General features: G+C 37.2%; 1 protein-coding gene across 2 annotated transcripts; it reads right to left on the bottom strand.

Moving 5' to 3' along the window:
• Positions 1 to 5049: 5049 nt before the first annotated feature.
• Positions 5050 to 13353, bottom strand: LOC119786601 (solute carrier family 2, facilitated glucose transporter member 11-like). Of its 2 annotated transcripts, none has more exons than XM_038290065.1 (12): positions 13196 to 13353; positions 10742 to 10840; positions 10234 to 10394; positions 10034 to 10158; positions 8570 to 8699; positions 8314 to 8462; positions 7723 to 7910; positions 7506 to 7616; positions 6154 to 6255; positions 6003 to 6078; positions 5796 to 5923; positions 5050 to 5713 (listed from the first exon to the last, which is right to left on the bottom strand). In XM_038290065.1, exons 1-12 carry the CDS (start codon positions 13232 to 13234, stop codon positions 5519 to 5521), a joined length of 1503 nt encoding a protein of 500 aa, XP_038145993.1. In that variant the 5' UTR covers positions 13235 to 13353; the 3' UTR covers positions 5050 to 5518. The 2 variants fall into 2 exon arrangements, with proteins under 2 accessions (XP_038145993.1, XP_038145992.1); XM_038290064.1 differs by lacking the exon at positions 13196 to 13353 and adding an exon at positions 10962 to 11138.
• Positions 13354 to 13786: the final 433 nt, after the last annotated feature.

Genomic DNA, 13786 nt, shown 5'->3' with positions numbered 1-13786 from the left:
CTCTGGAACCCAACTCCCTGAGAGAGGCTCGACTCTGTTCTGCAAGTTTACCAGAAGATTATGAATTTAGCAAATAACTAGAACTGTAAGTTATAGTTAATTAATAGGTCATTCAAAGTGAGAAAAAAAAATCCAGAAAATCACATTGTCTGATTTTTAAAGAATTTATTTGCAAAATATGGTGGAAAATAAGTATTTGGTCAATAACAAAGTTCATCTCAATACTTTGTTAGATACCCTTTGTTGGCAATGACAGAGATCAAACGTTTTCTGTAAGTCTTCACAAGGCTTTCACACACTGTTGCTGGTATTTTGGCCCATTCCTCCATGCAGATCTCCTCTAGAGCAGTGATGTTCTGGGGCTGTCGCTGGGCAACACGGACTTTCAACTCCCTCCAAAGATTTTCTATGGGGTTGAGATCTGGAGACTGGCTAGGCCACTCCAGGACCTTGAAATGCTTCTTACGAAGCCACTCCTTCGTTACCCGGCGGTGTGTTTGGGATCATTGTCATGCTGAAAGACCCAGCCACGTTTCATCTTCAATGCCCTTGCTGATGGAAGGAGGTTTTCACTCAAAATTTGACGATACATGGCCCCATTCATTCTTTCCTTCACACGGATCAGTCGTCCTGGTCCCTTAGCAGAAAAACAGCCCCAAAGCATGATGTTTCCACCCCCATGCTTCACTGTAGGTATGGTGTTCTTTGGATGCAACTCAGCATTCTCTCTCCTCCAAACACGACGAGTAGAGTTTTTACCAAAAAGTTCTATTTTGGTTTCATCTGACCATATGATATTCTTCCAGTCATCGTCTGGATCATCCAAATGCTCTCTAGCAAACTTGAGACGGGCCTTGACATGTACTGGCTTAAGCAGGGGGACACGTCTGGCACTGCAGGATTTGAGTCCCTGGCGGCGTAGTGTGTTACTGATGGTAGCCTTTGTTACTTTGGTCCCAGCTCTCTGCAGGTCATTCACTAGGTCCCCCCGTGTGGTTCTGGGATTTTTACTCACCGTTCTTGTGATCATTTTGACCCCACGGGGTGAGATCTTGCGTGGAGCCCCAGATCGAGGAAGATTATCAGTGGTCTTGTATGTTTTCCATTTTCTAATAATTGATCCCACAGTTGAACCTATTGCAGATTCAGACTTCCCAGCCTGGTGCAGGTCTATAATTTTGTTTCGGATGTCCTTTGACAGCTCTCTAGTTTTGGCCGTGGTGGAGTTTAGAGTGTGACTGTTTAAGGTTGTGGACAGGTGTCTTTTATACTGATAACGGGTTCAAACAGGTGCCATTAATGAAGGTAACGAGTGGAGGACAGAGGAGCCTCCTACAGAAGAAGTTACAGGTCTGTGTGAGCCAGAAATCTTGCTTGTTTGTAACTGACCAAATACTTATTTTCCACCATATTTTGCAAATACATTCTTTAAAAATCAGACAATGTGATTTTCTGGATTTTTTTTTCTCATTTTGTCTCTCATAGTTGAGGTATATCTATGATGAAAATAACCGGCCTCTCTCATCTTTTTGAGTGGGAGAACTTGCACTATTGGTGGCTGACTAAATACTTTTTTGCCCCACTGTATATATATATATATATATATATATAATTTATCGACTATCAGAGTCTGAGTGATGTTTTATTTTGAAAAATATAAAAAATTGCGGTATTCTCTCCCAATTACATTAGTCGGTGCATCTGTGCCTGTTGACACAGGTTAATTCAGTTCAAGACTCATCCTATCTATAACATCCTATCTTTGTGAAGCGGGATTTTCTGCGGTTACAGCGACCAAAACAAAGCTACGGAGCAGACTGGACATCAGGAGCACACTTCATGTGTCAATTTCTCCCATTACGCCTAGATGGGACCGGCTTGTTGTTTTGTTTTTATGCTGTTTGTATTTGATATTATGCCAGTCGTATCATTTTACTTGATCGTATTCCCCCTGACCTACTTTCTAATTAATTCAGTGTGTGATAATTTGACTAATTGAAGGCACTAGTGGACTGTTAATTATTCTTATCCTGGTGTCCAGATGGTTGTTAAGTAGGGGGGAAATGATATTAAGGTAGAAGTAACTTACTGGCTTTATGCAAAGGAGGAATCACAAGTATGCAAATAAAGTACTGGGAGAGACAAAACTTTGTGTTTTCCAAAACATGCTTCATTTTTCCTGTTGTCTCATGCAACAAGATCTTTCTGAGACACCAAAATGCATTGCAAGATAAGGAAAAGTGCGGCAGCAACTGCTAGTTGTCTAGGTTGTGTCCTGAAAACGATGTCGGCTACAGCCTGGTCTGATTTGAAGAGACGGCATCCATCCCACTTTGGATGGCATAGCTCTTCTTTCTAGAAATCTGGCCAAATTTAATAGTCCTCCAAAACCCTGACAGCCCGGGTGGCAAATCAGGAAGCAGAATCTTAGTTTAACAGACATCTAATAGATCTCTCCTATCCTAGCTTCTTTTCATTGGCTTCCTGTTAAATTCAGAATAAAATTTAACATATAAAGCCTTAAATGGCCAAGCTCCATCTTTTATTAAAGCTATGATTGTTCCTTTTATTCCCAAGAGAGCATGTCACTCTCAATCTGCTGGTTTACTAGTGGTTCCTAGAATTTCTAAAAGTAGAATGGGAGGCAGATTGTTTAGTTATCCTCTCCTGCGGAACCCACTACCAGTTTTAGTCTTTGAGGCAGACACCCTGACTACTTTTAAGGGTAGGATTAAAACTTTAGTTTTTGATCAAGCTGGAGGACATAGGGACCCCTTTAAATCATTCTCTTCGTTCTATTTCTATTCTCCCATTCTACAGTATTTGTCAGTTCAACCTCTAACTTTATGGTCTCTCTGCTAGCTTCATCTGGTCTGTTCCTGTTTGGCTGTGACACCATCCCGCAGAGAAATAGCAGCTGTGCTGCTCTCCATCAACAACTTTGTATATAGGCGTTGGAGCTTGGCCTGTTTTTGAGTGTTGTCCTGTTTCTGTGACTGGCTGTATGTGCTCTCTTTCATCCTCTGACATGGGAGCTGGCTCAGAGCTCGTCTGCCTGGGTGTGTGTTTCCTGGGCTGGACGACCCGTGGAGCTGGTTCACAGTTGCCTTTTGTATCTTTGCTTCTTTCTTTATCCCTGCTTCAATCTTCTTGAACCCCAGTCGGCCTTGACATACGGCCGCTCACACTGAGCCTGGTTCTGCTGGAGGTTTCTTACTGTTAAACCAAGTTTTTCTCTCCACTGTTGCTACTTGAATGCTTGGTGTGAAGGATTGCTGTCGAGTCAATGAGTTGATGCTTTTAGCTGGTTTTAGAAAAGTTTAAACTGATAGTACTGCCTGATCTGATTAAATTGTCTCTGTAAAGTGCCTTGAAATTACATATCCTGTGAATTGGCACTATATGAATTAACTGAATTAAGTTGAAAAATCCAGTTAGAACATCACACCTGGGAGTATCACTGCTGCCACCCTCTATTTGAGAGGTGAACTGCTTGCTCTGGAGGTTTCAATGAGAGCAACACATCACTAAGTTGAGGTGGCCCTAGGGTTGGCAACTCATTGGATAGGGGTTGCCATGGCTACCTATGGCACCCTTTATGGTCTGCCCCTGAACACGAGGTTCTGGATGATCAAGTTTCATATATCAGGGTTAGGATTAGCGTTGACTGATGGGTCATGCATGCATTCATCTGAGAGCTGGTACTGCTGACAAAGGTTTATAAACATGTGACTGAAACCTGTATAAAGTTATTCAAATATTAAAAAGTAAGTCAAAATTTCTGAGCAATGTAGCATTGCTTTAGATGACTATTGTTGGCCAGTAGGTGGCAGTGTATAAAGTGAGACTTAAATTGAGTTCAGAAGGAATCAGTGTTTCCAAACAATCAAATAAAATGTTGTTTTTTTTTTAACCCTGAAAAGTTTAAAATGTTAAAAATATCTAGCCACTTAACGTTATGGGCAACACTTTATTTTGTTTTAAACTTTAAAAGAAAAACACATAGCTGCACACATGTCAGTGTCCAACTATAAACACATTTATTTCTTCAAAGGTTAAGGGTGTTTAAATAAAGTTAGGAAAATCATTCATGTATCAAAATTATGAGTTTTACTTTAATGTGGATTAGTTACAATATTTAAATTCAAATTTTTAAAAGCAAAAAAAAGTAAAGAGGACAAGATGGAATGGCTGTACATAATGGCAGCTCTGATTAAACTAATTTCTGAGTGGACAGTAAAAAGACGACTGATAGATTATATGCAGGAGATACAAGTCATGGAATATTACCACAATGATTTAAGCATCCCTGCTTGCTAAACCAATACCTGGACTAACTATAAAAATGTCCCTCTCCAAATGAAGCCCCCTACTTCCTTGAAAGGCTTGATCCTTTAAAGCTATTCCAGATCAACTGAAACTAATTTCTGAGGTTTTTAAGGTGTACCCAAACTCTTGCCCAGTTGCAGCTGGAGATGGATTAAGTATATCTGCGCTAAACATCATCACCTCTGTAGTTTGTGACTTCAGTGGTCAGCGATGTGGTGCTTTTATTTTTCAGCTCAGGTGATCCCTTTGACAAATTTCAGTCTTATGCAAGAAAAAAAAGCAGCCCTTTAAAATGTCATGAAATGCTTGAGGGGTTTATGCATCTGCTGTAACTGGGAGTATCAAATCAATCATTTGTTTTTTCATTACTCATCTATTTAATCGTTCTTGGGTTTTTCCTCTTTTCCAGTAGATTTAAGGGACAAGAAAATTGCCGTCAAAGATTTCTTTTTTATTATTATAGTTACTTAAAATATAAATTTACTTTCATAATGTGTGAAATATCTAAAGCAGAAAAAATGACCCTAAATAATTATTGCTGAAGACCTTCGAGAGATAACAAGAAGGTTTGCCTTATTTTAAGGCAAACTAAAGAGAAGGAATATTTGTGGATGATTTTCCTGCATTTTTCCTTAATTTTGGATGTGAAATCTCAGTGAGATGGCACTTTAAATCAATATCTATTTAGTTTATTATTATTATTTTCAATTGTTATTTATATATTTTCAATTTCTATTATTATTATTTTTTCATAAACAGCCAAAGCAACAAAATATTTCTACTTATTTATAAATTACACTTCTGTTTTTATTAACACTTTTAAGCACCACAGTTTACGGTAATTGTACTTGCTGATGCACTTTTTAGCCTTGCAAATATAAAACATGGTTACGTTTCTGTCGTTCAGACCACATGCATTTCAGAGGGATTAGTAACGACCACACAGCTGCAGTGGGAAGAAGGGATATCTATATTAAATTAACTTTATTTAAAACTTTAAATAGAGCACCCTTTATAGAGGTAGTATAAGCCAACACCTCTAATGATATAACAAGGTCTTATTTTTCTCTATTTCTAGACATTTACTATGTAGTGCCATCTATTTGATAGTTTAGGTGTTCAGGTGTGGAAGTGAATAAAGATCAATAAGTGATAAAGGTTACAGTTAGTCTCAGGAGCATTAGCAGCATTAAATGGATGTTGATAAGAGTATAGTCCCTGCTCCATCTGAACTGGAGAACTTATTCTTCTTAGATGACTGGAACTCATTTTGTATTTCCACAAAGGTTTTGTTCTTTGTTTCAGGGATAAAAAAGAAAATGTAGGTAGCCACAGAGGTGCAGACTCCCAAGAAGACCAGGAAGCAGTACTGCTGTAGCCCAATCTGTGAACGTAATAGAACAGATGTATCAGGTGAAAGTTAAATACACATGAAAAATGTAGTCCTGTTAACTTTGAGCACTGACCACAATGAAGGGAAAAACCAAGCTAATGAAGAAGAAGCTGAGCCAATTGACTGAACCTGCGATTATGAACGCAGCAGGCCGAGCGGTTTGTGTGAACAGCTCTGTGGTCAGGATATTAGTTACACCACCTTTAAGCAGACAGAAACCACAAGGGAAATCAGCTGTGAAATGTAATGAGGTAAAAATATTCCTGGTTTATTCACTTACCTGGCCCCAAGCCAAAACTCAAGATGAAAGCAAAAACACATGCCATGCTCAAGTATGGAAAAACTGGGCTGACATCCTGAAGGGAGAGCAAAAGTTAACTCAGGTGTAAACAAGAGGGTTACAGTAGATGTGTAATCATGAGGCGGATTACCTGGAAAGTAAGCGTGAGCGTGAAAAAAACAGAGCAGATACTCATCAGTATGTATCCCCCCATGATGAGGACCTTCCTTCCCAGACATTCAATGAGCATACCCTGTGAGTCACAAGACCATGAACAAACATGTAGGGGGAGGTTTAACAAGTAAATGATCTTGGATTTGTTCCACAACATTCTGATCTAGAATTTAATAGATAGCATTCTGTTCTGGAAATCAGAAAAACAGGAGTTTTTTTTTTCTTCCGCTAATACAGGAAATACAGCATAGAACTGAGATGAATAACATTTTTTAATCACTTCAATCTTATGTCAAGTTATATTACTTATATATATTATAATGTGATGTGAATCACAATACTTTATGTGTGAATATTTGCAGACCCATATATATATACACATTTGGTTGCTTAACCCTAAACCTGAAAACATTTGATTGCAACTTTATCTAATCGATAAATATAATGTCACTTCTAAAAATACATCACATATCACGCATGCATTTGGGTGTATCAAATGTTGTGTTTCCTAGATTTATTGGGTGTTACAGGTTTATTAGAATTTCCTACATGCTTATTATTTAAAAATATTTCCAAAACAGAAGAAAAATGATACCTTGTTTTGCCTGAGTGCAATTTTCAGTCATGGCAATCACAAAACAGGCTTAAACTGGAGGCAACCATATTTTCGCTTTTTTTTTGTAAAGACGTTTTGACACATATTCAGTCTGCTAGTTCTGCTGGTATTTTGAGCAGTATGGAGGTACATTCTCCAAGCATATTCCAAGTCAGATACAATTCAAATAGTCACTAGTCATTAATTATAAGTTCCATGACTGAATTGTTAATGCTCGGAAGATGAACCCTCAATTCTGCGCTTTTTGTTCAGAGATGCTGCAAAGATGGCTTCCCTCACCCCTCTTTCAAACGATCTGTCCTCTCCATCCAAAATGGGAAAATTTTAGTCATCAAAGGTCCTTTCCTTTGTTCTTTAGGTGAAGGTGCACAACTGAATCCTGCCCAGAGCTGCTGGCTCTCCTATGCTGCTCTTTGGTTTGGGTGTTCAGTCTTTGGAATGAACCCGTTTTTGTCTGAAAGTGTTGTTGGGTTTGAAATTCACAGGTATGTTATGTACAGAGGAAATCCTTCTGGGTTTCTAAGAAACTTCTGACACATATTTAATTTGATTGTTTCTCTACCTGGTTCAAAGTAAAAAAAAAGTGTGTTGTGCAGTTTTACTAAGAACCCTTTACGCCAGGAGTCAGCGGAAACAATATGTTTGTCTGGGACTTAATTTCTGTATAAATACAGGCATGTTAATTCAAAATATGAGTAGAAATGGATACTTACACATGTTAAAGCTGTAAGGCATTCGCAGGCACCTGTGCCAACAGTGGCATATGGTATTTTATCGATAGGAATACCAGATTGACGGAAAACGTAATCAGCATAGAAATAGATCTGAAACAGAAGAAAATAATCTGGACTTTTCGAATATTAAGTATACAATGCAAAAGTTATGTACAGTGGGATGAGGAGGTGTAATCATGGGGTACTTTATACATACAGCATTAATGCCATTTAACTGCTGAGCAGTGTTCAGCAGTATGATGGTGAGAAGCTGCCAGCGTAAACTACGGTCACCGAAGAGCTCCCAAGGCTTCTTGGCTTGGAAACCCACCAAATTGTTCCTCTCTTTTTCGATATCCTCAAAAGCACCATCAGAGTCAGCCAAACCATGCAGCTGCCTCAAGGCTGAACACAGGAAACCACATGACACAGTGATTGAAATCCTCTGTGGATGCCATTTTTCTCATCTGATCAGGAGGCAGGGGTGTGACTTCTAAAGTCCAATCAAAAAGTTCTCTACAATAAATCGCTTTCCTTCACATAGCTGCAGTGTCATCCAAACTAGGTCACATGCAAAAACCAAGAGATAGTGCTTGTTGCATAGAAGACATTTGTACTTGGATTCTCTGGGTTCTTGGAATTTGGCATGTGTAAGAGAGGAAGCCTTTGTACATTTATTTTTATTCTATGCTTTGGATCCCAGCTGTTCCAGTAACAGTTAAAGCGCCTTTACAGCCTTTTCAACGAAAAAAATAACAGAAATGGTGATTCAGAAAAGAAATCGAGAAAAACTGTTTAGATTCGGTACCTTTTTTACACCCATCCTCATCTCCTTTATCAATGAGCAAGAAACGGGGACTCTCTGGGAACCAGGGCAGAATCAGGAGTTGCATAAACGCAGGGATGCAGGTGGTGGAGAGCAGGATGGGCCAGTACTCTTCTTTCCCCAGGATTTCTCTGCACAATTACACACAGATGCAGCATTTTGCTTTTATAAAAACATAGCAAACTGTATGTTCATTCGAGGTCAATGTTATGCAATGATTCTAGTGTTTAAGATTTACTTGAGGCCCATAACTTGTCCTGTTAAGATTCCACCAGTAATGAAGACTGAAGTTCCCATCCCTGTGGCCCCACGTAATGCAGTTGGAGCTATTTCCCCCAAGTAAAGAGGTTGAACACACAGGGCAATGCCTGAAAACAACAATCCAGGATTAATATTCATGTTTTGTCCTTTTTGTATTCTGGCAGCACTACTTTTTATCAGAAAAAAATTAAACTGATATGGATATTTTAAGTAATTGGAGCCTTCTAAATCTAAGGAGAAAAACTGGGGTTTATGAAATTATTTAATATGTAAACATGTCTCTTTGTTAAACCACTTCATTAAATTTTATTGGGATTTTATGTGAAAAAATTAACATAAAGGAGCCCTAAACTAAAAATAAATATATCTAAAAAATCTTTATACGCAGCATTGCTTTATTCAACTAGATTTATACTTCAGTATTAATACAACAGACCATGGTTCGTTAGAGAACAATGGACAACAAGGAGCAGCATGAAGATACAATTGATAGGATACAATGACTTAAAGATATGGAAAGGGGTTTCAAACCAACAACACATCAGTTACAGGAAAAATTGCTACAATCTGAAAATACAATACGTTTTGCAGAAATCTAAGCCTTATAAACATGATCATCCAACTAAAGGACTGACCATGGCGAGCATTAACCAGAAGGGGAGCAAAGAGCCCATGGAAACTCTAGAGGAGCTGCAGAGTTAGGATCCATAGCTCAGGAGGACGAATGTGTTGAAAAGACAACAGTCAGTTGAGCATTCCAGTAATCTGGTGTCTAATCTTTGTATAGGGAAAAATAACATCTCACATCACACTGGAAATGGCAGTATCAAGAATCTTTATCGTCATTATGGAGTTTTAACAGTCTGAAATTTTGCACATAAATCAAACACATACAAAAACAAAAAAACGCACATGTATAAGGAAGGTCAGTCAGGAGGAAAAGTGGGTAATTTATAGCAGCTGGAAAAGATTCCTTAACAGAATTATGAAAATATATAGACAGGGATGTGGTGTGATATATTTATAAAAAGTGCCGCTTGAGCTGAAACAGCCTAAGAATAAACACTGGGCATGGAATGCACTATTCTGCGTTTAAAGGGAGATTGCTTTCACAGTACTTCGAAATAATCATGCTGTGGATTTGGTTCTATGCAGTGGGGACAGCAAATATTTTCTGATCTTGTGCTGTTTTGTAAAGGAGAGGGAAAACTGATTCTATGCAAAGCTAATTGGTTAAGCAACTTAACACTCTGATTCTTAAAAACATTGACTTGGGGGGGCAAATAGACATGGGCACCAGACGTTACAGACCTTATACGGAAACATAACTAATAAACATAAAATTCCCAACACATGATATCTTAGATTATAGATGTAATGGGAAAAAAGAGAAGAAAGTTAAAGGTGGTGGTGATGGTGGATAATTTTTTCATGCATTTACCTGCATTGATTCCACTCAGGAGACGTCCAATGATGAGCAGCTCAAATGAGCCTGCAGTAGAGCTTATACCCATCAGCAGAGCAGCCATGAGTGAAAAGGCATTATTAGTGAGCAATGTTCCTCTCCTGAAGGAAAACACATGATCAGTTTTTCAAACTACAAAAGATAAGACTAATTACAGACAGATTATATTTTCATACCTCCCCAGCTTCACAGACAAAGTGCCGCCTAGTGATGCCCCTATAAGTCCTCCCAAGGTGAACATGGACACAATGGTGGACCAGAGCAGCGTGAGTCCTTCCTGTGAGATGTTGGTTTGGTAGCGCTCCATCCAGGTGCGGTTAATGAAGCTTTGTACGTACTTTAAGAGTAATGAGAGCAGAAAATATACAGTTAAACATTTAATTAAACAAGTAAAAGTGATGAACTTGTAAAGCATGGGTTCACAAATTAAATGTGAACAGAAAAAGCTGCAATGTTCCAGTTTGAACGTTTGATCTCTTGTTATCAGCATCAGAAATACTTATCTTAAAAGATAAAACCTTTCTTGTTGGATTGTGGTATTAAAGAGTGAACGCATTTGCTGGTAAAAATTTTTAAGATTTTTTTTTTTTTTGGTCTTAAGACTTAACTTTCCTTACTGACAAAACTGCTTTTTTAAAGAAGTAACATATTTCTGCCAGTAATCCCATGCTGCCTGGTTCTTACCATTGTAGGTGCGTTAATGACAGATATGTTATATCCATACTGAAATGTTCCTCCAACACAAGCAGCAAACACGGCCAGTAGCAGGGATATGTTTGGAAGCTGCAACGATTCAAACAAAGACCTCAGTGAAGCATTCCTTTAAATCAAAGAAATCAAGCTCACCCTCTATCCACTCATCATTCTTCTTTCCAAAACAGACCAAAATGTACAGTTTTCATACCTTTAAGCGCTTTTTGTCTTTAATACCCTTTTTTAGCAGAGGCTCATACTCATCCATATATTCCTTAGGCATTTTTTCTTTCTATCTCAAAGTCCCTCAAAACTGCCGTCCATAGAGTATCCTTCCTTCAAGAGCCAGCTCTCAGAAGTCAGAAGATGTTTGACTGGGGGATAGGTCTAAACTGAGACAAGCACAACTGATCTGTTGTGAGAAAATGTGTGGAGAATCTCCTGCATAATGTGGGTACTTTCAGTTTATCAGATTTCATGGTTCTTCTGTTTCCAAGGGAAGAAGTCCAGCTCAGAGAGGGGAAATTACATTTAGAGCAGGTCTGTAGCGTGATAAAGCTGTATGTAGATTTGCAAATCAATTCAGTCTTTTTTGACCAATCTTTTAATATAAAAGTTAATTAGATCAAATGTTTTAGAGACCCTCTGAGGCACAACCCCAATTTGCTGCAGCTTGTGATGCAGGGTCTTCCCATGAGCCATGGGTTGACTTAAGCACAGATTTATCAATTCACCAGTTATACACAATCTGAAGAAAACCTCCAGTGTTTATAAGCTATGGTCATTTACTTATAATTTAAAGCAAATGTAATTGTGATAATCTGCAGTTCATATTTGTAATAGGCAGCTTTTAGAGCAGCTCCAGTAATAGTAAAGGTATAGGACTGCGTAATACAATAAATTATACCAAACTATCAATTTCAGTGTGCACAATAACTTTAACACAAGAGTGTTAGGATTGCATCGTCTGTTGGAATCATTCATTCACACTTTAAATTAGCACCATGCAAAGATTATATATTGAGTCCCACACATTCATAAGTAGGACAGCATTTAAAAAGATGTAATGCTGGTATTCTCAAATGGAATCAATTCAATAAAATCTAATAAGTGATAATATTACTCTTCAATAAAACAGAGGTTATGTGTGAGAGCTGCAATTCACATCATGTTATCTATCATTAGGAGAGTTTAAAGCTATGTTCCAGTTTATTGACTAGGTAGAAATATACTTTTATAACCTCCATATGCTGACAATTGAGACAAATAATTTCACTGACAAATCTTTAAGATAGGTTTGTGAACCATATTTAATAAGATAACAGCTAAGTTACAGAATTTGTTACGCGTCTGCTATCTTTATGAGTGTCAGCTGTTGTATTTAAAACAATTAGATAATTCAAACATATCTTGTTGGTCTTTGTGACAGCCTGATTCTTATATATTAGAGGAGGAAATGCAGAATATAATACAAACTTATAAAAGAAACAGAGCAGAAATTATGTTCACACTTAAGTCCACATGGGTGAGCAGTAAAAATAATGTGTTTTGGGTTTATTTTTTGGGCAAAAAGAAGAGTTATAGTTCAAAGACTGTTTGTGATCTGAAGTGAGTGGATGTGAGCTAAAAAGATGCTGCGTTGTCTCCCCCTATGTTTTAAATGGAAGAACATCTCTTATCACTTGCTTTCTGCTCAATTCATAACCAAAACCTGCACATGTCTTTGCTAAAATATTCTTTCCTGTTTATTTATTTAATTCATATGGATACAATGATACACTTTAAATATATATATATATATATATATATATATATATATATATATATATATATATATATATATATATATATATATATATATATATATATATATATGTATGTATGTACATATATTCTGAAATACATTCTCATAAACATAAAAAAAAATGTTTTAAATTTTTTTTTAGATATATAAAGATCCCTTTAATTGCTAGAAGTTGAAAGCACTCATTGGTGGATCTTATAAGGACTAAAACATAAAATGCACAATAGATAAAACAAATAAATGATTAAAAATCCATTTTGGTTGAGTACTTGTACAACTGTTTAGTCTTTTCCAGATAAATTATGGTAACACTATAATATATTATTCCCTCTGAATTGTGCTTTTATTGCTATTACTTTTAATTAAAAAATACCAGAAACTATTAATTTGAAATTTCCAATGTAAATGCAAATTGAAAGCCTGGTAATTTTCAACTAAACCCTCACAGCAAATTTTTAAGTGGTAATAGACAGAATATATTACCAGTCAGAAGATGGTAATATATAAAAAAAAAAGCATACTGAAACAAATTCCTCAGCGTTTATCTGCAGGGATACCAAGATGCAACATTTTCAGTAACAAGCGGCAAATCAAATATTCAGAACAGTAAATCCAAACAGTGGGTCAAAATGAACACTTACCTTTTTCTTTGAGTTAACGGGCCCCTCACTTAAATTCATCTTGGGAAATGCTGTGAAATTGAGCCAAAACAAAGAATTCACTGCATGTCGAGCTTCATAGTCTGAGTAGCCTCTTTACATAATTTGTGCAAGTTGTAAGGTGCAGCACATGACCTTAGCTTTGAGGTAGAGGGGGCTGTTAAACTCCTTCAAGCACATTCCTTCGTGGTGCTGAAGCTGAACCCTTTTGGCAAACGGAAGAGCAGCTGACCTATATGCAGACATAATAACCAGCCTCTGTACTAAACTTTGTTCCTTTTTAAGATCAGTGCATTCAGTCCCAAATATGGAGATATAATGATTGAGTTCTTGGTATTTTACATGTCTTCAGAATTTTTTTCTTTTTTAATGTTTTTGTATTCCTTTTTACTTTTTCTACAAAAATAGAAATTACACAGAAATCTGGAAGGAATTATCCATAATTGGTCGTTTCTCCAGTAAGATAAGAGATCTTCTTAATTTAAAAGAACAATAGCTTGAGCATGTGAATGTTAAACCCTTATCCATCTGGTTAGGTCATCTTTGCATTTTAGACTGCCATTTATTGATCTT

This window comes from Cyprinodon tularosa, unplaced genomic scaffold (assembly GCF_016077235.1).
Source record: "Cyprinodon tularosa strain WSP-4 unplaced genomic scaffold, ASM1607723v1 ctg275, whole genome shotgun sequence".
Taxonomy (NCBI): domain Eukaryota; kingdom Metazoa; phylum Chordata; class Actinopteri; order Cyprinodontiformes; family Cyprinodontidae; genus Cyprinodon; species Cyprinodon tularosa.
The sequence above is the reverse complement of the archived record's forward strand: the minus strand, read 5'-3'. Positions and strand labels throughout refer to the sequence as shown.